At 46.2% G+C, this 25,173-nt stretch overlaps 1 protein-coding gene across 8 annotated transcripts in view; it reads right to left on the bottom strand.

Moving 5' to 3' along the window:
• Positions 1-260: 260 nt before the first annotated feature.
• The window catches only part of mecom (MDS1 and EVI1 complex locus), a 1,243,903-nt gene continuing 1,218,990 nt past the window's right edge, over positions 261-25,173 (bottom strand). For 7 of the 8 annotated variants that reach the window (XM_072474005.1, XM_072474006.1, XM_072474003.1 and 4 more), the window contains 3 exons: positions 4,191-4,436; positions 2,910-3,105; positions 261-1,761 (listed from right to left, as the gene is read on the bottom strand). In XM_072474005.1, the coding sequence (XP_072330106.1) occupies positions 1,627-1,761; positions 2,910-3,105; positions 4,191-4,436 (577 nt within the window). In that variant the 3' untranslated portion in view covers positions 261-1,626. The remainder of the gene's footprint in view (positions 1,762-2,909; positions 3,106-4,190; positions 4,437-25,173) is intronic. The other variant, XM_072474007.1, reaches the window with a different exon arrangement.

The raw sequence follows: 25,173 nt of genomic DNA, 5'->3' as shown, positions 1-25,173 counted from the left end.
GTTGACTCTTAACAGCCCCCTCGAGGGCAATTGGATGGGCAATAAATGCTGGCCCAGCCGGCGACGCCCACATCCCATGAACGAATAAAAAAAACCACAACACATACAGTCACCTGGAAGAGATTAGAACAGGGGCAGCCACGTTCCAGGCCCAAGTGCAGTTCCACCCTTACTCGTTATCCAGCATTGCTTTAATCAAGATGCTGGAGTCCCCATCAATGTCAGAAGCTCAGAGAGATGAACACATGCACCAGTAGACCTCAGGTTTCCTTTTATTTTTATTAGCTGTTCCTCTCATTATATTTTTATTTGAATGCATAACAGATACATTGTACAAAGCATTTAGAGAAAGTACCTCAACTTGCTGGCTATTCAAAATCAGATATAAACAAAAGAAAAAGACGAATCTTCTGCGCCACGACTGGCAGGTTAAAAGAAATACAATCTGTAATTTTTTTTTTGTTTTTCTTTTAAAACATAAGTTTGGCACATTTATACCTTAATTGCTGCCACTGAATAGGATTACTGGAACAAAACACCACACAAGCAGACAAACAGCTTAAAATATTAGGTATAGGTCTAATTAGAAGAATCATGCTTGTAATGAAGGATCATAACTTCTTATACAATCGAATCAGCTCATTGTATTAAACAAAACAAACTAAGTAAAGTCTATTCATTAGGCAGATTCATTAAAACGCATAAGATTTTTTTGTTTTTTTTACAACACTATTTGGCACTCGCGTATATCCATTTGCCTTCCCCCCCTCCCTTCCCAACCCCACACCATCCCCTCCCCTCCCTAACCCAGACTCAGAATCATAGATCTCCACCGGTGATGTAAAGCACCTGTGTGTGTGTTTGTGTGTAGACTGAACAGTGCGAGATCGTTAAACAGACAAATAAATAGCACAGTGCTACACATACTTTTAATAAAAAGTCATTAAAAAAATGATTGTCTAAAATTAAAGTTAATTTCAAAAATTTGCGTGGGGGGAGTGGGGGTGGGGGGGAAATCATCAATTTGTGGAAGCAGATTGCTGATTTTCAGTAAGGAACCGGGATCTTCTGAAGTCAACTTCGAATTGTTTTAATTATACAACAACAAAAAGGAATGGATTTGTGCTTAAAAGAACACAAAAAAATAATGCAAATAGCAATTTATACAGGAAGAGCTAATGTCACCCAAACTCCCCTCCTCCCTCCATCAAACGAATTTTATACAAATGATTTTGTTTTCAATAAATCGAGTGCTAGGATACATTGAAAATGGTCAAACCCTCTCCCAGTGAGTACAATGGAAGACGCTCTCTCGTGCCGCTGAGGCGTGAGCTCTCAGTTCCTAGTCGAACTACTCTGTGTCGCATTGATCCTCACAACAACGCAGCTGCCTTCGCTGTGCAAAACGAAATACTAGGAGAATAAATACAATTTCATTTTTTTTTTTAAACTGTCAGTTTAAGGTCACAAAATTCCGATTGGGGTGACCCAGCAGATTTCTAAGGCGTTCTGCTCAGGAGTCTCTCTCTATAAATAGACACAAAGGAAAGGGTAAAAATAAAAGAAACAGAAAATGTCATCCTATGTACGACGCTGGACTTGGTCCCATTCGATTATTGCAAAGTGTCATACATGGCTCATAGACTGGAGGGTGCTTGGCTCTGTTGCTGCTCTTGGCATGCTGTGCCACATGTTGGGGGCATTGAGAGATGCGGAATGGATAGATTCTTTGTCGGACAAAGAGAGCATCATGGCGTATGCCTGTCAAGAGAAGGGAAGAAAAGGGATGCAAGTCAGGAAGATATCATTTATTGGAATGGGCATTGTATGCATTTCAAGTAAACTTTATTGATTTATGACCATTGTTTATTTTAATTTTCTTATCTTTCCTGTGTGCCCCCTCCACACCAAATTTTTCATGAGAGCATCAATAACAGCTTGCATTCATATAGGGCTGTTAATGTAATAAAATGTCCCAAGGCGCTTCACAAAGAATTGATCCAAGGGTTACGGTTTTTCAGTTGTTGATTATATTTCTGTGTGTAGACAGGGTAACAGGGAAATGGTGGCAGGATTGGATTCCAGAAAATTATTCAGTGGGCTCTGCTTTAGAATTCGATGAACAGCAGCGGTTTTGTAAATATAGTTTTGAGCAGCAGTTTATAGTACAGGTTTCTTAGGGTCCTGTGGGCTTTCAAAGTGGGAAACCCCGTTAGGCCTATTAGCTTCCTCAATGAGTTTATCCAGCGGAGAGATGTGCTGTCCAGACTAGGAAGGTCTTGTGTTTGACCTGTGGTCGGTGTTGACCTTGGTCTGGATTGGGACACCACCAGTGTTGGGCGTGCCTTGGTTAGCAATTGGGGAAAAAAAAGAATCAATTCTAGTTCCTGCTGCTGATTGCCAGCTGGGGCAAATCCTAGGAGACATACAGTCAGTCGACCATCAAGTGAAGACAGAATCAACTTTTGGCGGGAATATCTGACCCTGTTGACTTCTCTGTCAGCACGTAGTCAAAACTGTCCTCTTTGAGGGACATATCCGAGGATTCCTGCTATCTGTACAACACGTTCAAAATAGGAGGAGGGTGTATTCCGTACTTTCAGTTGAACAGCTTGCTGAACAGTTCAGTGAATGAATGTAGATATATAGAATAGGTGTGAAAAGGTCATCAGGCAAATCTTTGTTCACCCGATCATTTGCACTCATTCCAAATGAGAGCTGTGCAACTGGACAGCATCTAATTTGCATTAAAATCAGAGGTCCAATAAGCCTGCAGTGGACAATGCTGGGAACTCAGGCCCCTCTACCGGATTCACCTGGGGAATGGCACCTGATGCACTTCATTCAGTATGCCTGCCATGTCCACTGACTGGCGCCACTGAAGGTGAATTCAACTCCTTGCGCCTCACCTGTGACTTGGATTTCCTATATAAGGGCTGCTTCAGGTCTTCAGACAGGTGGGTAGTGCTGTACGTGGTCAGATTGGCCTCACTGAACTGATTCCCCTCGGCTTTCCTTGTGTTGAGGCTGTCTGTGAAGTGCCGGATGTGTTCCAGGGCGGAAAGGCTACTCCTGGTTTGAAGTCTCACATCCTCTTGCTTATAACTTGAAAGAGAAATGAATTGGTTGCTCAACATGTATAAGCAACTAATAGCAAGTCATATTACTCCAATCATAGTATTTTTAATTTTCTGCTGTAACAAGCTGCTTGCCAAAACGTGTCTAAATATTAAAAGTTAATTATGTGGAGAATAGAGATTCCTTCAGTAGCATCTACAAAACTGCATACTGCATCCAGCCGCAGTTTTGTAGTTTAAATGACACGGTTTAAAAGGGCTTTGACAAAGAGTCATCTAGACTCGAAACGTTAGCTCTGTTCCCTCTCCACAGATTCTGTCAGGACTGCTGAGATATCCAATATTTTCTGTTTTTGTTTGTGGGCTAATTTTAACCTAATTCATCAGGTGTGAAAGGGGTAAGTTTGAGCCCACCTTCTGCTCTGCATTAGGGGTCAGTTAGCTCAGTTGCTGGATGGCTGGTTTGTGATGTGGAGAGACGCCAACAGTGCAGGTTCGATTTCCACACAGGCTGAGGTTACCATGAGGTTACCTTCCCAACCTTGCCCCAGGCCTAGGGTATGGCGGCCCTCAAGTTAATCACCACCAGTCAGCTCTCTGACTCAAAGGGGAGAGCAGCCTATGAACCTCTGGGACTACGACAACTTTCATTTTCTCATTGGCTGATTGGATCAAGCCAGATTCATACCAAAAGGGCAGTTTAAAATTCCCCCCAATTTCTCAGAATAACTTTGGACAGGCTATTAGAAATGTTTACATGGAGCTAAAATGAGCTCCAGTACCTCACACAATTGTTTAATTTTTTTCCCTGCAGTCCAACGGACCGGTGAACAAAGGTTTGTGTTTTCCTCAAGCAGCAAAAAAATCAAAATGTTTGTAAAATATTTAACTGCGCTATCTTTAGAGCATGGTTTGTGTTTCTGCAGTGTGCAAGTTAAGTAGTGAACTGTTACATGACCAGTCCCTGCAACCGGCCTCGTGCCCAGAATTAACAGCCTGCGAACTACCTAAACAAAAAAAAAAAATCAATCTTCAATAGGACATATTAATGGATGTTGAAGGATTAATTGGAGTGCCGTTAGACACCAGGTGCCACTCGCACCAAGTACTAACCTGCTGGGAGAGTCCTTGCTGTTCTGCTCTGGCTTTCTCAGTTCATCATATTCAATTCCATCTTGGTTTCCTCCATCGAGTTTAAAAGCAATTTGATCATTCACCGGCTTTCTCAGTAAGTTACACCCGCCTTCCTCTTCCTCTTCTTCCAGTTCCACCTCTTCCTCTTCTTCATCTTCATCCAGTTCACGAGTTTTCTGACTCGTCACAGGGGCTTTGTCCTCCTCACTGTGTCTTCCATTGATTCTGAAGGATGAGAAGAACGTGGCATGTTTGATCTTTCACCTCAGCATTTAAAATAGGAGTCTCAGTGTTACTGGCGCAAGAACTAGTGTAAATGATCGTGCTCAATCAAATAATTACCCAGGGGTTCAAAAAGACTGTTTATGACTGAAGGTTTTGTAAGGTGAAGGCCTCCTTTTAAAAAAATGTTTGGCTTTCAATCCTACTTCTATCACTTAGCTGCTTCACAGGGGAGATTACTGAGGTACACCAAGGGGAAGGAAATAGATGTACTATATCTGGAATCTTACAAAGCATTTGATTAATTGCCACGAGAAACTTCTTGCAAAGATGGGATTAAGATAAAGTGGCAGCATGGATAGAGAAATGATTAATGGATAGAAGGTAGAGTGTAGGAGCAAATGGACATTTATCATTTGGCAAAGTATAGCGAGTGGAATGTCACAAAGATCATTGTTGAGGCCTCTCTTGTCAACATACACAAACGTTTAACCAGATGGTTGTCCATATACAATAAATATTTGGCCAAGGGTGCAGGAGGGCTGAAATTTGCTGATGGCACCACATTAGAGAACATGGTGAGTTAAGAAAGAATGCAGCAGACTGCAGGAAAAATAGTTTATGGGAGTGGGCAAATATGTGGCAAGCACAATTAAAAGTGATGGGAGATTATTTTTTGGGAAAAAGAAAGGAAATACAAATTCAATGGTAACCTTCTGACTAATTGGAGGAACTAAGAAATGTAGGGGTACAGGCACAGAGTCCTTTAACAACCTGGTGATTATAGGAGAAAAAGAAAGGACAAGGAGGACACCAATTTTTATGCGTCATGGTCTGAATACAAAAACAGTGACGGGGCAATGAATTGCTGGAGTCACATTTGGGGTATTGTGTGCAGTTTTGGATCTCCTGTTATAGAAAGACTTAGGAGCCAAGGAAAAGGCACAAACTAGATTTAATGGGGTGATATCAAAGGCAGAATATAGTTATAGAACATAGAACAAAGAAAAATACAGCACAGAACTGGTGAAAGATTCATAACAAAAGAAAACTGTGCAAAAATAATGGAGGTGGAATGTGTTGGGAGATTTTACAAAGGTCTGACAGGATTTAATAAAGTAAAAAGTGAAAGTTACTTCCACTGATTAATAAACCAATAAAGAGGAATGAATTGAGAATGAGTACAAAAACCAGAAAGGGGGAGGTTGCAGGACATTTTATCTCCTATATATATATATATATATATATTTATAGGTATCCTTACATTTTCCATGGGTTGAGGAATATGAAAACGTGGCCTTCTGTAGAATTCTAGTACGCCAGTGCCTATTACACTATTGGCTTCTGAAGACATAATTCAAGCTATTTAGGAGCTTAAGATGTCAAATTATTAAAGGAAGTAATTGGGACTTGAGAGATAGCCCCAGCACTAAGCTGACAGGATGGGTGGTCTCCTCTGCTGAAGTTGATATGATTGGTTTTGAAACTCACTGCCCAAGAGGACAATTGGCATGTGGATGGGCTGGATCTTATCGAAACCAGACAATTTTCACTTTCAGTGAACAAATCCCGAGCAATTGAAAATTTACCCCGTGATTCCATAATGTTCTTTCTTGTTCAGTGTAAAATGGGACCCTTCACTCCCCTTTCCAGTAAGAAAGTAAAGTACCTCTGTGGTGGATTTGGATGTTATTAGGTTCAGTGCATCTCAAATTCATGTTTCTAAACAACTGGGAGCCTATTGCAACTGTTATGATCTCATTCATTATATGCAAATTGGGATTAATTGAGGTAAAATTAAAATGAAAATCGTTTATTGTCACAAGTAGACTTCAAATGAAGTTACTGTGAAAAGCCCCTAGTCGCCACATTCCGGCGCCTGTTCGGGGAGGCTGGTACGGGAATTGAACCATGCTGCTGGCCTGCTTTCAAAGCCAGCGATTTAGCCCTGTGCCCTCGGGAGGCCATAGTCGGGGTGCTGGACCAGCCGGGGTTCGAAACGGGTGCGGAGGCAGATATTGTGGCCTTCGCCTCGTTAAGCACCCGAAGGCGGATCCTGTTGGGATGGAGAGCAACCTCTCCACCCTGTGCGCTGGCGTGGCAGAGGGATATGTTGGAATTCTTGACTCTTGAGAAGATTAAGTCTGAACTGAGGGGAAGGATGGAGGGGTTCTACAATTCATGGGCGTTATTCATTATGCACTTTCAAGAATTGGATAACATCGAACATTAGTGGGGGGGGTTGAGAGGGTTTGGGGGAGGGGGGCTGTATGTGTTAATGGTGACTATGGGTGATACCCAATTCCTTTTTGTTATTTGTTTATGTGAACATGTGGGCAGTTGTTTGGGGCTTGATGGGAGGATGGGATTGTTGTTATTGTTATGGGGATTGACATTATATTCGTTACTGATTATTGTTTATTGTTGGTGGGTGCAAATTTGGGAGAAAATGTGAAAAAGGAGAATAAAAATATATTTTTTAAAACCATCAAAGTAATAGTATTTCTCCAATCAAGACTGTCACAAACCTCATCCCAACAATTCACTCGTGCTCAAAAACTTGATTTTTCACTATGATCCATTGTTATTTTGAGAAAGGGTCTGTGCCTCAAAGATTACTCTGTCTTTTTTATTTTCTGATGTTGATAATCCTACTGTGTAATTTCAATAATTTTTGTTGTTTCTAATAGCTCACCACATATTGGAATGATTTAACAATGTTAACCTTCGCATGACTTAAAGCAGCTAATGGGCTCAGGTCATTTGAGTAAATAGCAGGAATGTCCTCCTCCTCTCTTAGGTATCATGCCCCAAGAAGACATTACCGGCCATGAACTTCTATTGGATTGGCCTATGATAATGCTTGGCAAAGAACTGCCGCAGTTTGCCTTGGTTTTCAACAGTATGACTGACACACTTACCACCTGCCATCAGGTGTACTGGAAGGATTTACAGGCTGATCATCGAGCTACATGGACAAGGTATGAATGCATCTTCCATAGCCATCAAGTCCTGATGTGTGGCTTTAAACTGGAGCTTTTGGCCGAGAGGTAGGAATGTGACCACTGCACCACAAGAATGTATGTGAATATCACCTTGCAGTACTTTATGACACAAGTTGAAAGGAGAATTGCAAATGTTGCTTTGACTGTGGAGGGTGGTGCAGTGATTGTTTAGATAGTGAACAGGTACAAATTTATTATGTATCTACTTTGCCTCCACCATTTATGTAGAGCGAGATCTACCGGCCACGTTGCGCTCGAACAGGGGTGTAACGTGGCCGGTAGATTCCGGGTGAAGCTTGCCGCGGGCTTTCCGGTAGCCAGTATGTCTCACAAGATCTACCTGGCATCTATTGGCCTCCCGAAGTGTCCCCAGCCGGGCACCGCTTAGTACTGATCCACAAAAACGTGGACCAGGTGCGACGGCACTCGCAGGGTCTTCAAGGCCATCGAAGAACCCTGGGTGGTCCAGGATAGGGCAGTGTGGCCCCCTAGCCCGCCTCCTGGAATGTGGGCACCTTGGCAGGAGCAGTGTCAGGGTGGCAGTGCAAGGGTGCCCCTGCAAAGGGCCAGAGGCTGGGAGGGGTTATGCCCATAAAAGGCAGGTAGAGGGGAGCGGGTATGAAGGGTGGGGGAGGGTGTGCAGGGAAGATGAGAAGGGGCCTGTGGGAGGATGACAGGTGGGGTCCTGGAAGGGCTGACCTGTAAGAGGGTGTGGCAGGACCTGAAGAGGGAAGGCCCCGGGGACAACTTATAGGGGCGCTATTCTCTCCCTCCACGCCGGGTGGGAGCATCGCCGGGGCACTGCATGAATCGTGCCACGCCGCCCCGACCCCCCCCACGGGATTCTCCCACCCCCCGGAAACCAGCGGCGCGACTTGCACAGGGCCGCTCGGAGAACCGGCGAGCGGTGATTCTCCAGCCCGGATGGGCCGAGCGGCCGCTACGACATGACAGGTTCCCGCCGGTGCCGTCCACCCCTGGTCGCTGCCGGCGGGAACTCTCTGGGAACGCTGGGGGGGCTCCTTCACCGGGGTGGCCTCCGATAGGGTCTGGCCCGCGATTGGGGCCCACCGATCGGCGGGCCGGCCTCTCCCCCCCCGGGCCTACCTCCCGCGCGCGGCCCCAGAACACCGGCCCCATGTTGGTGGGGGCCGGCGTGTGTAAGATGTTCCCCGCACATGCGCAGGATGGCGTGGCCCAACTGCGCATGTGCAGGATTGGGATGTCCCAACTGCGCATGTGCAGGGTGGCATGGCACCCATTTGGCCCCACGTAAGGACGCTGGAGCGGCATGAACCGCTCCAGTGCCGTGCTGGCCCCCACGTTGTGCCGGGGCCTTGTTTGCGCCATCGTGAAACGCGACGGCGTTCACGACGGCGCGGACACTTGGCCTCCATATCGGAGAATCGCCCTCATAGTGTCCTCACTTGGGTGTGTCTGGGGTAATGCCCATATGTGTGGGGAGGTAACATTGCCCACAGAGATCGAGGCATCCTTTCAAAATGACGGCCTGATCTCTGAGGATCCGGTCTGGCCAGCGAGATCAGCTCTCCAGTGATGAAAATAATTATTTTATTTATTTATTTTTCCAATGAAGGGGCAATTTAGCGTAGCCTCCACTTACCCTGCACATCTTTTGGATTGTGGGGATGAGACAATACGCAAACTCCACATGGACCCTGACACGGGGCCGGGATCGAACCCAGGTCCTCAGCGTAGTGAGACAGCAGTGCCAACCACTGCACCGCCCCGCTGAAAATAATTCAAAGTGTGGGTTTGACCGGGAAGAAACACCACCTTCAACCCCCCCCCCCCGGGTCCAAAAAAGTGACCAAGTGTGGTTAGATGACGTTGGGGAACTCCAAGCAAAATCCATCACAAATGACATTTGGAAATATTTCATTTAGATGGTGCCCTTAATATAACTTATTTCAGAAATTATATAATTTTGATGACAAGCCAATTGTGAATATATCGATTCATATTCAAATCCATACATTTGCCTATAGGTGATCTACAGTTTGAAACCCCCATACGTATGCCAGTTAGCCTGGTTACCAGTATAATTGTGACACACCAGAAAGTACTGTTTCTGTTGATTTCGTTTCCTCACTATCTGTTGGCTGTTGTTATTTTTTCAGCAACATACACCCGTTCCGGACACATTTATTTACCAGCTAAACATTCTATCAAGGTCTCAATCAGGCAGTAATGCTACCGTTTTTCACACAATAATCAGTTACCATTCTGTTGCTCTGCAACCTCCCTTTACACAAATAGATAAAAACAGTCTATAATATGATTGTAACCATATGCTTGGATTTTATTCAAGAAATCATTAGACTGACTCTCACTTTAGAGAATACAAAGGACCCAATATACTTACAGAATGCTTGTTCCAGCTCGGTGTGCTTAAGATTCATTAAAAATCACACTAACTGTTACCAGGTGCTGGACACAACAGCAAAGAGAGACAAACATTTACACTTTCACTTGTACACACACAAGTAAAATCAGTGCATATGTTCACACTGCTATGCAGGGATATTCATGGAAGTATATATGCACAAGATACCTGCAGGTACTTACTTAAAAATACTTGCATGTGAAGATATACATGAGTATTTATGTACTCATGTTACGAAGCATACATATATTTATGCACACCTTCACATAAGCCTGGATTTTCACTCCCAAGGTTGGGTAACTCAAGTCAGGAGGTTTCTTGAATCGCCAGAGCTGCCATGGTAGAGAAGCCTTCAAATGGCACCATTTCCACTCTGGACATGGCTGTGTGTGCATGTGCAAGTGTGCGGAGTGTGTGTGTGTGTGTGTGTGTGCGTGTGTGTGTGGAGTGGGATGTGACAGTCAGGCTCGCCAATCCCCGAATCAAAGTCTGGTGACCATGAGACAGCTGACTAAGAGGTGGGCTTGTTAGAAGGCACACCTTGATTATCTGGGACTTTGTTCCAGTTGTATTAAAGGCTATTAGGCCCTCTCACCCTCACTCCCCATGCCCCATCACACACACACCCTCACTCCCCATGCCACGCCATTTTCTCCATGCCAACCCATGCTCCCCACCCACTTCCCCCGTGGCCTCTCAGACCTCCCATGCCAACTCTTGACCTTTCCATGCCCATTTACTCGGTATAAACTTTGTATGGAATCAATAAGCTGTATATTAACAGCATCATGAGCAGGTCAGAGGTCAGAAATTCTGCGGTGAGTAACTCACTTCCTGACTCAAACAGATAAACCATTAAATGTGTCAATAATCGAGGCTTCAAACACTTCACACCTCTTAAAATTAATGTAAATAAACACTGAAACATTGACAAAAGAGATCACAGAAATATCAGTTTATTGTAACCACTTACAAATTTAAATCTGGCAAATTCAACAGTTCTCTCCAGTTGTTAAAACAGAGCCCCCTACTAAGATAATCCTTTTATATCCCTGGACAAGCATACATAATGAGGACAGTTGTAAGATCTCTTTCAGTCGAACTGGATCCTCTCTGAACAGTTGCACACAGGGAGAATTTTAGCAGGCAAGAGGAGTGCATGTGGGAAGGTAAATACCCTAAGATGATGTTAGAACAGGATCTGAACATACCCCAGTCACTTTCAGGTTTACTCAGGCTGGTTTGCAGATAAGCAAGGAGCTGTCTGGTAACCAATTGTCATGCACAAAAGGCCCTTAGCTGCTATCTTAACTGACCAATATGGCTTTAACATCCAGCAAGTGTAGTGGGTTGTGCTCCTTAGTGAAAGTGAAAGGCTGGGAAGGCTTTGAGAAGCAAAACTGAAGAACACCAACCACGTACAACTCATCAGAGAAGTGCTATGAGCACCAACCTGAGTGTGTGCTTTCAGTAACTTACTGGAAGTCAGTTCACCTGCCTTGGACTTCCCTGCTGCCAGCCTTCCACCCAGCCTTCACCACAGCTTGGGAGCAACTTATACAGCTCTACCTTGCACCTCTGATGAAAGTCAGCAGCTGGGGTAACACAGATGTCAGTACTATCTTGTCAGCAGCTCGGCAGGACAGAGGTGGACCCAGAGATGTAGCTGGACGGAGATGAGACCCGCCGCAACCCCGCCCCCCCCCCCCTATCACAGGGTGTACACGCAGTGGATCAGCTCTCTTAACCAATGTTAGCTCTAATTCTTTTTAAATCCACAGATGATGCAAGTGTGCAACCCCTTTAAATTCCTTTTGCTTGGCTTTACTTCACAGTAATTTAAAATAAAGCTGATGTACGTGACCTGTGTGGAGTCTTGCAGCTTGCCATATGGCTACACAGCTTAGAAGGAAAATTCCTCACAAAATGTAAGCATTAATGGCTCTGGAAGCTCACTGCAGGTCATCACTGACATTTTCAGCCTCCTGAGCAAGATCTCCTTCTTAGTGGACCAGCTGGGTGTGCATTGCCAATGGCTGTCAAGTTGGTTATCACTTCAGCACAACCTCCCCACCAACCCCTGCCAACCTCAACCAGTTTTCTGCAATTCGACAAAGTTGTGTGCTCTCTCTCAGCCTGCAAGGAGAGTTAAGTGCCAAAAGTGGCTTGTGCGTAGAGGAGGGAAGGAAAGCGTTTGTGACTGTGAGGTATAAATGTGAGAGGGCAATGGAATGAGGGCGGACCATTCACATGGGAATATGAGGGTGTGCCTGGAGAGAGAGGAATAGGTGGAGCTGAGACTACTGGAGAAGTTAGAGTGGGGCTTGCACCCAGTAGTGTTACATCACAACTTTTCTGTCCTCCTCGTGTAATTGATCCTCTTTGTGCACTGTACGTCTGGGCTACTTGGATTGTCTGTCACCAGAAAGTATATTTATATCCAAGCATAAATAGTCAGTGAATTTCCTCATTGCTCCGAACATTCAGTCTTCACTTTTAAAAATTAATGACACTCCTGTTTACCTCTATTTTAAGGTTCTGATTTTATCATTTGTATGCTTTTCGATTTCCTTACATTACAAGAACATAAGGTGCCTCAGAAAAATGCCATTTTTGATTTTCAGGTCATTATTTTCGGGCAGTAAAATACATCTGATGTACACTGTTTAAAGAAGGCCCTCAACTAAGATGATGAAGTTATCAATGTTATTGTGAGCTAACTGTCTATGCTGGGGAAAATTCAGCATGAAGGAAGTCAGTTTCAGTTTTTCAAAGTTTGGAAATAACCGTGTTCACGGCTTCACTTCACTAAGTAATTATTTCATTCGAAGGACACCAAATGTGGCTTAGGGGGGTATGAAGTTCCGAAGTTCCTCCGACCCGCTACAGGTCCCGTGATTTCACCAGGGATTGTGTGTTGAAAATTCCCCATAACAACTTGAAAACTTTGGTCAAACCACCCCTTCTAAATTCCAGGGAATATTTATGCACAATTTATCCACAAATATAAATATGCAAAGGCATGCACATGGACATTTACAATGGCCCAGATCGCTCCATAAAGCACACATACATATGTAGTAGGAATCCCACAACTTGACAGCCTGATTTGATGAGGCACAGTCCAACTCCCCTCACATTACCCAAGTTTGATCGGAATCCTGAACACTGTTGAGTATCACAAAAGCTGATCATTAAACCAGAAAGAGATTAACAATCAGGGCAGTTCAGCACATGCAATACCAGAATCTCACTTCATTGCAATCATGACAATTTTGTGGGCCTGGTGAGCTGCCATTAGATTCAATGGTTCCTCGACCTGGCTGAAGGAAGCTCTATGATTTGATGTGCACATGGCAGGGCACAAACCCCAATATATTCTCAGAAACAAGCATATACACAAGTGCTGAGTGGATGTAGGAGGTGTCCCAGACCTATTCGCTTTCTGCTGCAGAGATGGTAGCATAAGAAAAAGTTGTTAGTGAAAACAGCAGAATGGTAGTAATTAAGGAAAAACAAAGATCCACTTCACTTTTTTTTCTATGTTGGACTTCAATTTATATTGACCTACCATAACAACAATGGCAGATTGCAAGATAACTTTTTTGAGTTATGTTCTCCTGGGACCTATGTAATAACATGAAAACATGTTATTACAGCTTCCACACATCCAAGTTATTCATAATAGTTTTTTAACTTCCATTGCAAACTTCAGGATTATGCCCTTTTCTACTTCATGCCCCCCTAAGCCACATTCGGTGGTCTGCGAATGAAATTATTACATTAGATGAGTGGAGTCGTGAGCACAATTATTTCCAAACTTTGCGAAACACAAACCGACTTCCTTCATGCTGAATTTTCCCCATTCTTTCAGTATAGACAGTTAGCTCACAATCACATTGATAACTTTATCATCTTAACTGAGGGCCTTCCCCCATGGAAGGCCCTTGTTGAACAGGGGACATCAAATGTATATTACTGTCGAAAATAATGGACTGAAAATCAAAAATGGCATTTTTCTGAGTTGTCTTGTGTTCTTGTAAGAAAATCGAAAAGCAGACAAATAGTACAATAGAGGTTAACAGCATTTGGTGTGCCTTTAATGTTTCAACGGGAAGATGAATGTTAGGAGCAATGGAGAATTCACTGACTATTTATACTTGGATATAAATATACTTTCTGGTGACAGCCAATCCAAATAGGCCAGGGAGTATGTCCAGCAGAATGTGGTACAGTTTACAGAAATCACAGTGACATCAGCAGTTATCAGATGCCTCGGTTCTGCAGGAAAAGCATTATTTGGTAAATTGTCTGAAACCACAAGGACAAATGATTCACTGATTGCAAATCCAAGACGTGTTTTTTTGTCAGTCTCGAAACACCAGTCCAAATCGGGCATCTCCACAACATCAGTCTTTCTCTCCCAACCACGAAAACAATTACAATAATTGGTTTACAGATTAGGCTCAGTACAAAAGACAGGAAATGATCTTTTTGGAATAAAAAAAATAGATGATTTATCCGTTCATGAAGGCAAAGTTAAAGGAAAGCAGCAGAATGGAGAAGATTAATCAAAGGAGCCAATCCCTGTGAATACTGAGGCCAGGCATTCAGTCTAATTACTATTTCTCTATGATATAAACCATGTGCAACATGTGTACTCTGTGATGTTACTGCATGTTTGCTGACTTTACATACGGGATAAAATTGTTTCCAAAAGTATATTAATATTGATGGCATTGTCCAAACCATGGTCATTAAAGTCAGTTGAATTCACTGTTCAGATAAGAACCAAAAGGCACATTTCAATGAGCAACAGATCATGTTGATTTTTTTGAGTTGACTTACATAAAAATTAAAGCGGAATTTTATTTGAAGTTCTGTTTATTTACCAATGATAATCAATAATAATCTTTATTGTCACAAGTAGGCATACATTAACACTGCAATGAAGTTACTGTGAAAATCCCCGAGTCGTCACACTTCGGCACCTGTTTGGATACACGGAGGTAGAATGCAGAATGCCCAATTCACCTAACAAGTACGTCGGGAGGAAACCAAAGCACCCCCGAGGAAATCCACGCAGACGCGGGGAGAATGTTCAGACTCCGCACAGACAGTGACTCAAGCCGGGAATCGAATCCGGGTCCCTGGCGCTGTGAAGCAACAGTACTACTGTGCCGCCCAATAGTCATTCCTTTGTCCTGTTTCACTATAAGGGGAGTTCCATTATATCAGCAGCCATTAAGTGCAATCGTTTTTTTTTATTTTGGGGTGCCTTTAATGTTTTTCCATTAGATTGAAGAGTCTGAAACTATAGGCGAATAGTATTTAATCTCATACCAGCAAGATCTGTTCTCAATATTGGCTTAAATGTAAGAGAAAAATTATGCCCTGTTACACACTGCCTGTATATACTCAGAATAGGTAGTTCCCAGTATTATGAGAGTTGAAATTCTGACAGGGCTCAACTGATTTAGCCCAGACCAACATGTATTGAAAAGAAACCACGCCCTGGCCAGTGCAGGGAGCTGCCCCGCTGAAGCGACAGACTGGGAGCATGGTACGGTGAATATCCAAGCCTGAGAGTATCTGACATTAAGTGAAAGATAGACAAAGAATTTCAACTCGCTGTACAATGCAGGAATTGACTTCTGCCAATATTCCTGATTATGTGAGCCATGGGTATATGGGTGAGATCGCTGCAAACGAAGAAGGGTATAGAATCTACCTCGAGTAATTCAGATGCTTAGAAGACATGCCAATGATGCTATAGTTGGAGAATAGTCAATGGTTCTCCTTTTGAAAAATGCGTATACTTTCTTATTAATGAACTCTACGCTTGCACAAATCCTCAACCTATCCCACATATGACATTATCAAAGAATCAATGAAACAAAGGTCGTGCGCCTCCATCCTGATCCCAAGTAATATTACTTCTTCATTTTTTTCCACAAAATATTTCCACAATCACATAAAAAGTCTATCAAACAAGCACGGTATACAAGTAGGAAAATCTACACCACTGTATTAAAGTATGTGAGTCTTAAATCTGTAGTAAACTACATGATAGCGCTTGGAATATAGAAGACTTAACAGAATTCTGTAATCTTAAGAATATTCCATTACAAAAATCATTCAGTGTAAAAGAAAGTAACAGGGCAACATATTTCTCTTATATTTGAGCCAAAATTGAGAATAGAACCTGCTGGATGACATTAAATTCAATTTGCCTGTTCCAGAGAGTATTCCTCAAATCCCCCTGTTCCGAATGTATATCCTCCATCTTGCATCATTTTTCAACATCCATCTGCTCCTTCGGGCAAAAGTTACAATCTCTTAATGCTCCTCAGTATGCACGATTTATTTTTCCCCAAAGGGGAGCATACCTATCTACCAAATACCCACTGTTTTTCTTCTCTATCCAACTATTCTCTATTGTGTTTCCTATCTGTCCATTATCTGCTGTATAATCAGACTATAAGGATCATTAGTGGAAGTCAGTGGGAGTAGTATCTTTAACAATTAAAGAAGTTAGGAAGACCGAGAAAGGAAAAAAAACCTTATTTATTTTTGCATTGCATCTGCTGAGAAAATCATTCCATATTTAGTCTCTCCTTATCTATGTGTGACAATAATGAGATTTGGACAGACATGAAGGGGGTGATGATTGAGTATAGTTCAAACTGCCAGCTTGCAGGTCTGTCATAAACGATGTAGAACTGGCTCTATACCAAAAGAATAAGGCTGGATGATTAAGAAAACAAAATCGCTAATTACACTTTCAAATGCAGTAATTTGCAGCGGATAAAATATCCATCAAAAGCAGCTGAAAGTGCACGAGTTAGAAAGGAAACATTGTGTGACCTCCTGACCTCGTCTTTCTTTACCAACTTCCTGCATTGTTACATGTTGAGGCCAGATGTTGGCAGAAGAAAAGGCCCGATCACCAAAAGAAGTTTTAATGTGCACGTAATGTTAATTTAATCAAATTTCATCTTGCATATTTCAGCTTTGATATTTTCTATCATTTCTTTTACCACTTACAAAGGGGGCAAAACTGAAGTGAACTGGGGCGATTGTATCTCTGAAATCGTTGTGATGTTTAAAAACGTTATGCAAAATTAATAAGAACAAAAAAAAACTGCAGCGAAAAATGTGAGCACCTAATCTTAGATTTAAACGTGACTGGAGCTTAATGAAACTGAGTAAAAAAAATGTTTTAAAAAACATTCCTTTCAAGAAAATTGATGGAAAACAATTTAAGAGGGAAATGCAGATCCAGTATCAAGTCTTAAAGCTCTGGAGTAATCCATCATCAAAATATGTGGCTCAATAACGTAGCGCTTCACACAGAGATAGTCTTGGCTTCTAGATTGCCAAATGAATGGCTGAGTGTGACGCAGGATACAGAGTTACACCCAGGAGCTTGGTACCCACAATTTAATTAGGAAAATGTACTCTGATCGTTCCTCACTTTATTACACAGTTATATCAGAACTCTACATTAACAGTTGCATTCATTCTCTTCCATCAAGACGTACTGTCAGGAACCTGAAATACCAGAGCCACTAACCTTTTTTAAAAAGTTCGGAGTAGACAATTCATTTTTTCCAATTAGGGGCAATTGAGCATGGCCAATCCACCTAGCCTGCACATCTATGGGTTGTGGGGGCGAAACCCACGCAAACTCCACATGGACAGTGACCCAGAGCTGGGATCGAACCTGGGATCCCGTGAGGCAGCAATGCTAACCACTCTGCCACCGTGCTGCCCTTTCAGAATCACTAACCTGCGGTTCTCAGCTTTGGCAAAACTCTTGTCTCTGAATCTGTAGGTTGTGGGTTAAAGTTCCAAAATTTAAACATATACGCCAGCCTAACACTTCAATGCAGTACTAAGGGAATACTGCACTGTTTAAATGCTGTCTTTTGGATAACAAGTTAAACTTTGGCCTCTTCTGCAGGCTCAGGTTAATGTAAAAGTGCCACTGCTCTCCATGAGGAAGAGCAACCGTATTCTTCTTGTATGGTGACCAACACCGATCCCTCAACCATTACTTAGCAATATACAAACTGGTTATCCATATTATAGCTGCTAGTGGGACTTTGCTGTTTGAAAATTGATTGCCCCGTTTGCCTACAAAACATCAGTGGCCACACTTCTGGGGCGAAATTCTCCCGAAACGGCGCGATGTCCGCCGACTGGCGCCCAAAACGGCGCCAATCAGACGGGCATCGCGCTGCCCCAAAGGTGCGGAATGCTCCGCATCTTTGGGGGCCGAGCCCCAACATTGAGGGGCTAGGCCGACGCCGGAGGAATTTCCGCCCCGCCAGCTGGCGGAAACGGCCTTTGTTGCCCCGCCAGCTGGCGCGGAAATGACATGTCGCGGCGGCGCATGCGCGGGAGCGTCAGCGGCCGCTGGAAGGTTCCCGCGCATGCACAGTGGAGGGAGTCTCTTCCGCCTCCGTCATGGTGGAGGCCGTAGCGGAGGCGGAAGGGAAAGAGTGCCCCCACGGCACAGGCCCGCCCGCGGATCGGTGGGCCCCGATCGCGGGCCAGGCCACCGTGGGGGCACCCCCCGGGGTCAGATCGCCCCGCGCCCCCCCCCCCCAGGACCCCGGAGCCCGCCCACGCCGCCTTGTCCCGCCGTTCAAAAGGTGGTTCAATCCACGCCGGCGGGACAGGCAATTTATCGGCGGGACTTCGGCCCATCCGGGCCGGAGAATCCGGGGTCAGATCGCCCCGCGCCCCCCCCCCCCCCCAGGACCCCGGAGCCCGCCCACGCCGCCTTGTCCCGCCGTTCAAAAGGTGGTTCAATCCACGCCGGCGGGACAGGCAATTTATCAGCGGGACTTCGGCCCATTCGGGCCGGAGAATCCAGCGGGGGGCCCACCAACCGGCGCGGCCCGATTCCCGCCCCCACCGAATATCCGGTACCGGAGACTTCGGCAACCGGCGGGGGCGGGATTCACGGCAGCCCCCGGCGATTCTCCTACCCGGCGGGGGGGGGGTCAGAGAATGACGCCCCTGAAGTCATTTCCTAGTTTGAATGGAATTTATGATATCCTGGACATGTGGAAGGTGCTGTGTAAATAAAACGTTCTTTTTTCTCCAAGCATATCACAGTCTTGATCTGGATGTGGACACAAGTCGGATACCAGAGGTGAGGCTGAGAGTAACTACTCTTGACACAAAGTGGTTGGTAACTATTGTGCCACACGAAGTGCCAAACAATAACTATCTCTGAATAAGAAAAAGTCCAATCACATTCAATGACCTTCTACAGCACTGCCATCAGTCAATTTCTGACTATCAACATTGTGGTGGGTACATACCAGTATCATAATTGGATGAGCTATATTTACCTGACAAATCAGTGAACCTCCAGATTCTGGGAAAGCCAACAATGTAAAATCTTCTGCTTAGTCTTGACAGTTTTTCTCCATAATTTTGATGTTTATATCTCTGTGTAGTCTTTTCTGATTATTTTCAGATGCATGAATGTCCTTTGAAGGTTGATGATCTCCAACTGCACACATTGGGCTGGACTTTACAAGCCCTGGAGGGACATGCTAGAAGGGCAGGGTGGTGCTGGGGAGGGTCAACATAAAATGGTGAGGTAAGGCAAAGTTGGAATGCCTATTGTCTTCCTGCCAGCATGATATTTTGCTAATGGCTGAGGTGGATGACATCTTTCCTGCCAATTGAGGCGGATTGAGTCACATAAGTGGCCAATTAAGAGCCTCTACCTGCCACTACTGGCATTTAATAAGCGGTGGGTGGTCTCTCCCTCAAGGGTTGGCAATCACCTGGTAAACCCTGGTGGCCTCCTTGCGAGACCATTATTCAGGCACTCTATGGCTCACAGAGGAGCCTTCCCAGTGGCAATTACGCTGTCCTGTCCTCATCAATATCCCTATCCCTAGACAAAGACCCAACGGAATGTGGGTCATACAGACCCATCTCACTGCTGAATGCAGACGCCAAAATACTGGCCAAAATCCTAGCCAAAAGGCTAGAAGACTGTGTGGTCTTCTGTGGTCGCAGAGGACCAGACGGGCTTTGTCAAAGGTAGACAGCTTACCTCGAACATCAGGCGCCTGCTGAACGTGATAATGACCCCCTCCGGGGAGAGAACGCCAGAGGTGATCGTCTCCTTAGATGCAGAAAAGGTCTTCGACAGAGTCAAATGGAAATACCTCATAGAGGTACTGGAGCGGTTCGGGCTTGGAACATGGTTCACCTCCTGGGTAAAGCTCCAATACAACACCCCCATGGCGAGCGTACGGTCCAACAATACCAACTCCCGATACTTCCAGCTGCACAGGGGCACCAGACAAGGATGCCCACTGTCCCCGCTGCTGTTCGCTCTAGCGATCGAACCACTAGCAATCGCGCTCAGAGCAGCAAAAAGCTGGAGGGGGATCCGAAGGGGAGGCAGAGAGCACAGAGTCTCACTCTAAGCAGATGACCTACTCCTCTACATTTCGGACCCACAGAGCAGCATGGACGAAATCATCGCGCTCCTGAAAGAGTTTGGTGCCTTCTCGGGCTACAAACTCAACATGAGCAAAAGTGAGATCTTCCCGGTACACCCACAAGTAGGGGGGGGGGCAGCACTAATGGGACTGCCGTTGAAACAAACCCGACACAAATTCCGCTACCTGGGGATCCAAATAGCTCATGACTGGAAAGGGATCCACAAATGGAACCTCACCAGTCTGACGGAGGAAGTAAAAAAGGACCTGCAAAGATGGAACACACTCCCACTCTCCCTCGCGGGGAGAGTCCAGACGATCAAAATGAACGTACTGCCCAGGTACCTCTTCCTACTTAGATCCATTCCGATCTACATCCCCAAGGCCTTTTTCAAAGCACTGGACAAACTAATCATGGCATTCGTATGGAGGGGGGAAAAATGCTAGGATCCCAAAGAAGGTCCTACAAGAAACAAAATCCAGGTAGGGCTAGCCCTCCCAAACCTACAATTCTACCACTGTGCGGCGGGGGGCAAGCGAATAAGGGGATGGATCAAGGAGCCATAAGCTGAGTGGGTGCGTGCGGAAGAGGCCTCCTGTATGGGGACCTTCCTCCGGGTCCTCGCAACGGCGGCACTCCCATCCCCACCCAAAAAACATTCCAGCAGCCTGGTGGTGATAGCCACCCTTCAATTCTGGAACCAACTACGGCAGCAATTAGCCTGACCAAAATGTCGGACAAAGCTCCCATCTGCAATAACCATAGGTTCACACCAACACTGACTGATGCCACCTTCAAAAGGTGGGGGCAGGACGGAGGGACACTGACAGTCAGGGACCTATACACGGACGGCAGGATCGCAACACTGGACGAACTGACAGAGAAATTCCAGCTGGCTAAAGGGAACGAGCTAAGGTATCTACAGCTCAAAAACGTTGTACGAAAGGAGACACGGACGTACCCACAACCGCCACGACAGACACTACTGGAAGAACTACTGGATGCAGGCATACTAGACAAAGGAAACTGTTGTGACATGTATGTCCGACTGATAGAAAGGGCCGACACCGTACTGGACGCAACAAGAAAGAAATGGGAGGACCACCTGGGGATTGAGATAGGGTGGGGTCTCTGGAGCGAAGCACTGCACAGGGTCAACTCCACCTCCACGTGCGCAAGGCTCAGCCTGACGCAACTAAAAGTGGTACATAGAGCCCACTTAACAAGAACCCGTATGATTAGGTTCTTCCCGGAGGTGGAGGATAGATGTGAACGGTGCCAAGGAGGCCCGGCCAACCACGCCCACATGTTCTGGTCTTGCCTCAGACTTGCAGGGTACTGGACAGCCTTCTTCGAGGCAATGTCCAAGGTGGTGGGGGTGTGGGTGGAGCCATGCCCGAAAGTGGCAGTCTTCGGGGTTTCGGACCAGCCAGATCTATTCCTGGGGAGGAGGGCGGACGCCCTTGCCTTTGCTCCCTGATCGCCCGCCATAGAATCCTGTTTGGCTGGCGGTCAGCAGCACCACCCAAAGCTGCAGACTGGCTGTCCGACCTCTCGGAATCTCTCCAAATGGAGAAAATCTAATTTGCCATCTAAGGGTCAAACGGCAGCTTCCACAGAACGTGGGAGCCATTCACGCAATTGTTCCGGGACCTGTTTGTGGCCAACGAATGAGAGGAAGAATAGCCAGGTGGCCAAGAATCAGGGGGGAATAGCAGCTAAACCTGCGAGGAAAGAAAGGCGAACCAGGGTGGGGGGGGAGGGGAGCGGAGAGGGAAGAGACAGGGAACAAGAGAGGAGAATCAGGGTGGTGGGGGGGGGGGGGGCAGGGAAATGAGAGCCGGAAGGAAGGCACAGGATACAATAACGAACAGGGCATCTCCAGGAGTAGGGAACGAGGAGAACGAAGACGAAAGACGGGAGGACCGGCAGAAGTGGTGGTGAGCGCGAGGCGGCAGCGAGATCCGTACGGGAGAACACCAAACCCAGTCGAGTATTGCCCACTGTAATTGTCTCTCCGGCACCCGAATGTATATTTACCTCCCCGGTCTCCACCACCCCCACTCCTCCCTCCCTCCTGCAAACAGTCGCCTACTTATGTGTTGTAAATAATTTTGCCAGAGTTGCTGCTGTTGAGCTGGTGCAAAATGCCCGACCAGTGATCCTATTTTTTTTCATTGTATATATATATTTTTTGCTATTACTATTTTCTTCTCTTTGGTATGTTTGGGTGTGCCCTTCTCTTCTATATATGTGTGTGTATATTCTTATCCTGTGTACATAACGGCAAATATACTTTGTTCAAAAACCCCCCAAAATTTTTTATAAAAATAAAAATATCCCTATCCCTCCCCTCATGGTGACTACTCCTCGCGCCAGCAGTCATAACCGACCTGTTTGAAAGGGCAGGCTACTCCCATGTTATCCTCATCTTCCAGGCACTGTCCAAGCAGTGGCCATCGGCTCTGATGACACTGCGAAACTGCTAGCTGCTCTTAGACGTGGGCTCATGGTCTTTGTAGGGTTGAGAGTGCCAGCGGTTACTAATTAGATGCCAGGCAGGCAAAACATGCAACCAGGGCCCCAGAAACAGCCAAGGCGGGGTTGCTCCAGTCGTTCAGGCCCTCATACAATTATGGTCATAGTGTTGCAAGTGTGGCCTCCCTACTGTCATGATATCCACATTAACATATCATGGTGCAATCACACACACACTGGTGGACAGGTAGTTGGACCAACCAACACACACACAACATCGCAGCCAATCACCAGTGAGAGTACACACACTATAAAACAGGGAACACCACAGTTCCTGCTCATTCTACCAGGAGATAGCTCAGAGCACAGAGCTCATAGCGTGACACTCAGACATACAACATGTGCTGAGTGCCTCACCAAGATAGTGCAAGTGCTGGGTCCACAGGTTAGCCGGGGCTGGGTCCACAGGTTAGCTGGTGAAGTACGAACCACGGCCAGAAGTTAATAATTATTATTGTACAGAACAATAAAACAGAGTTGTACCATCTACAACCGTGTTGGTTCGTTTGTGTATCGGAACACCCAACACGACATGATACCAGGACTGGAAACTCGCCAGCGACTGTGAGACCTACCTGCATCTCTTCAGAAACCCACCATCCTGCGCAATGGAAACCATCAGCCCGCCGCAGCCGCTCCGGATCGCTGGAAATCTTGGCATCAACTGGAAGCTGTTTAAACAGCGCTTCCAACTCTTCATAGAAGCCACAGACAGGGAGAATGCATCGGACACCAGGAAGATCGCCCTCCTCCTCTCCACGGCGGTGCAACACGCCATCCACATCTACAACTCCCTGGCATTCCTGCGGCTATGAGGCCACCTCCGACTCCATGATTCCGGATCAGATCATTTTTGGGGTCACCTCGGACACCCTACACCAGCAGCTCCTCAAAATAAAGCGCCTCACCCTAGCCACCGCCATCGAGACCTGCGTCCTCCACGAAAATGCGACCAGCCGGTACTCCCAAATCCAGGTGGCCGAATCGGCACGGCAGGGGTCCTAGGAGGCCAAACGGGTCCAGTCGATCGAGTTCCTTCCGGCCCGCGGCCCGGAAGGGGGCGGCGATTTTGCGTGCTGAGGCCTCCCGCGCTTTTATGCGCCAAAAGAGGGGACATCGACGCAGAGGGACGGGATGCGCAGGCGCGCTCTACGCAGGACCGCACCGTGCATGCGCAGTGGCGCAACGAATGCCATGACGTCACGACGTGTGGCAACTGTGGATCCGCACACTTAAAGCGGCAATGTCTGGCCAAAGCGAGACAATGCCTCTGCTGTGGCAGGATGGGCCACTACGCTGCCTGCTGTCGAGCAGCTCAACTGGCAACTCTCCGCAATTCCGCCAGCCTCGCAGTGACGTGCGGGCCATTCAGCCCCCATACACTGAGTCATACGCTGACGACATGCAGACCGGTGATACCGACAACCGGGAACCCTTCCGCGTTGCAGTAATAAACAAGAACCGGATGTCCCCAAGTCGGACCCACCAGCCGATGCCAGTGCACAGCATTGATCCGAGCGATGAATGGTGTGCCACCCTAACGGTAAACCGATCACCAATCACATTCCGCTTAGACACTGGTGCCTCCGCCAATCTCCTTGCATGGTCAGCCTTCCACACCTTGAAGGTTAAACTACCGATTCTGCCATCCCACTGTCAGCTGGTTGATTATAACGGAAACGTTATCCCGGCCATGGGATCCTGCCAGCTTGAGGTTACGCACAATTCACATACAGCCACACTGTCTTTTGAGATAGCTGGATCCTCGAAGGACTCTCTGTTAGGCACACAGGCGTGCAAGATCCTCCACCTCGTTCAGCGGGTACACATTCTGTCTCCAGAAGGCACGTCCGACGTCCCGGATGCAGACTTTAGGGCGCAGCTCCACTCGCTCCTCGCCCACAACCAGGAGGTTTTCGAGGGCATGGGCACACTGCCCTACACATACAGAATATGGCTCACACTGGACGCCACCCCGGTCATTCACGCACCTCGTAGAGTCCCAGCACCACTCAAGGACCGCCTCAAGCAACAGGATCTCCAGGACCAAGGAGTGCTTTCCCGGGTCACGGAGCCAACGCCATGGGTCAGCTCCATGGTGTGTGTAAAAAAGCCCTCCGGCGAGCTCTGGATCTGCATCGACCCAAAAGACCTGAACAACATCATGAGGGAACACTACCCCATACCCAAACGGGAAGAAATCACAAACGAAATGGCGCGGGCAAAAACATTCACCAAACTTGATGCCTCAAAGGGTTTTTGGCAGATTCAACTGGATTAGTCCAGCAGGAAGCTGTGCACTTTCAAC

The sequence above is a fragment of the Scyliorhinus torazame genome, chromosome 14 (genome assembly GCF_047496885.1).
Source record: "Scyliorhinus torazame isolate Kashiwa2021f chromosome 14, sScyTor2.1, whole genome shotgun sequence".
Classification (NCBI taxonomy): domain Eukaryota; kingdom Metazoa; phylum Chordata; class Chondrichthyes; order Carcharhiniformes; family Scyliorhinidae; genus Scyliorhinus; species Scyliorhinus torazame.
This window is presented reverse-complemented; position numbering and strand designations above follow the sequence as displayed.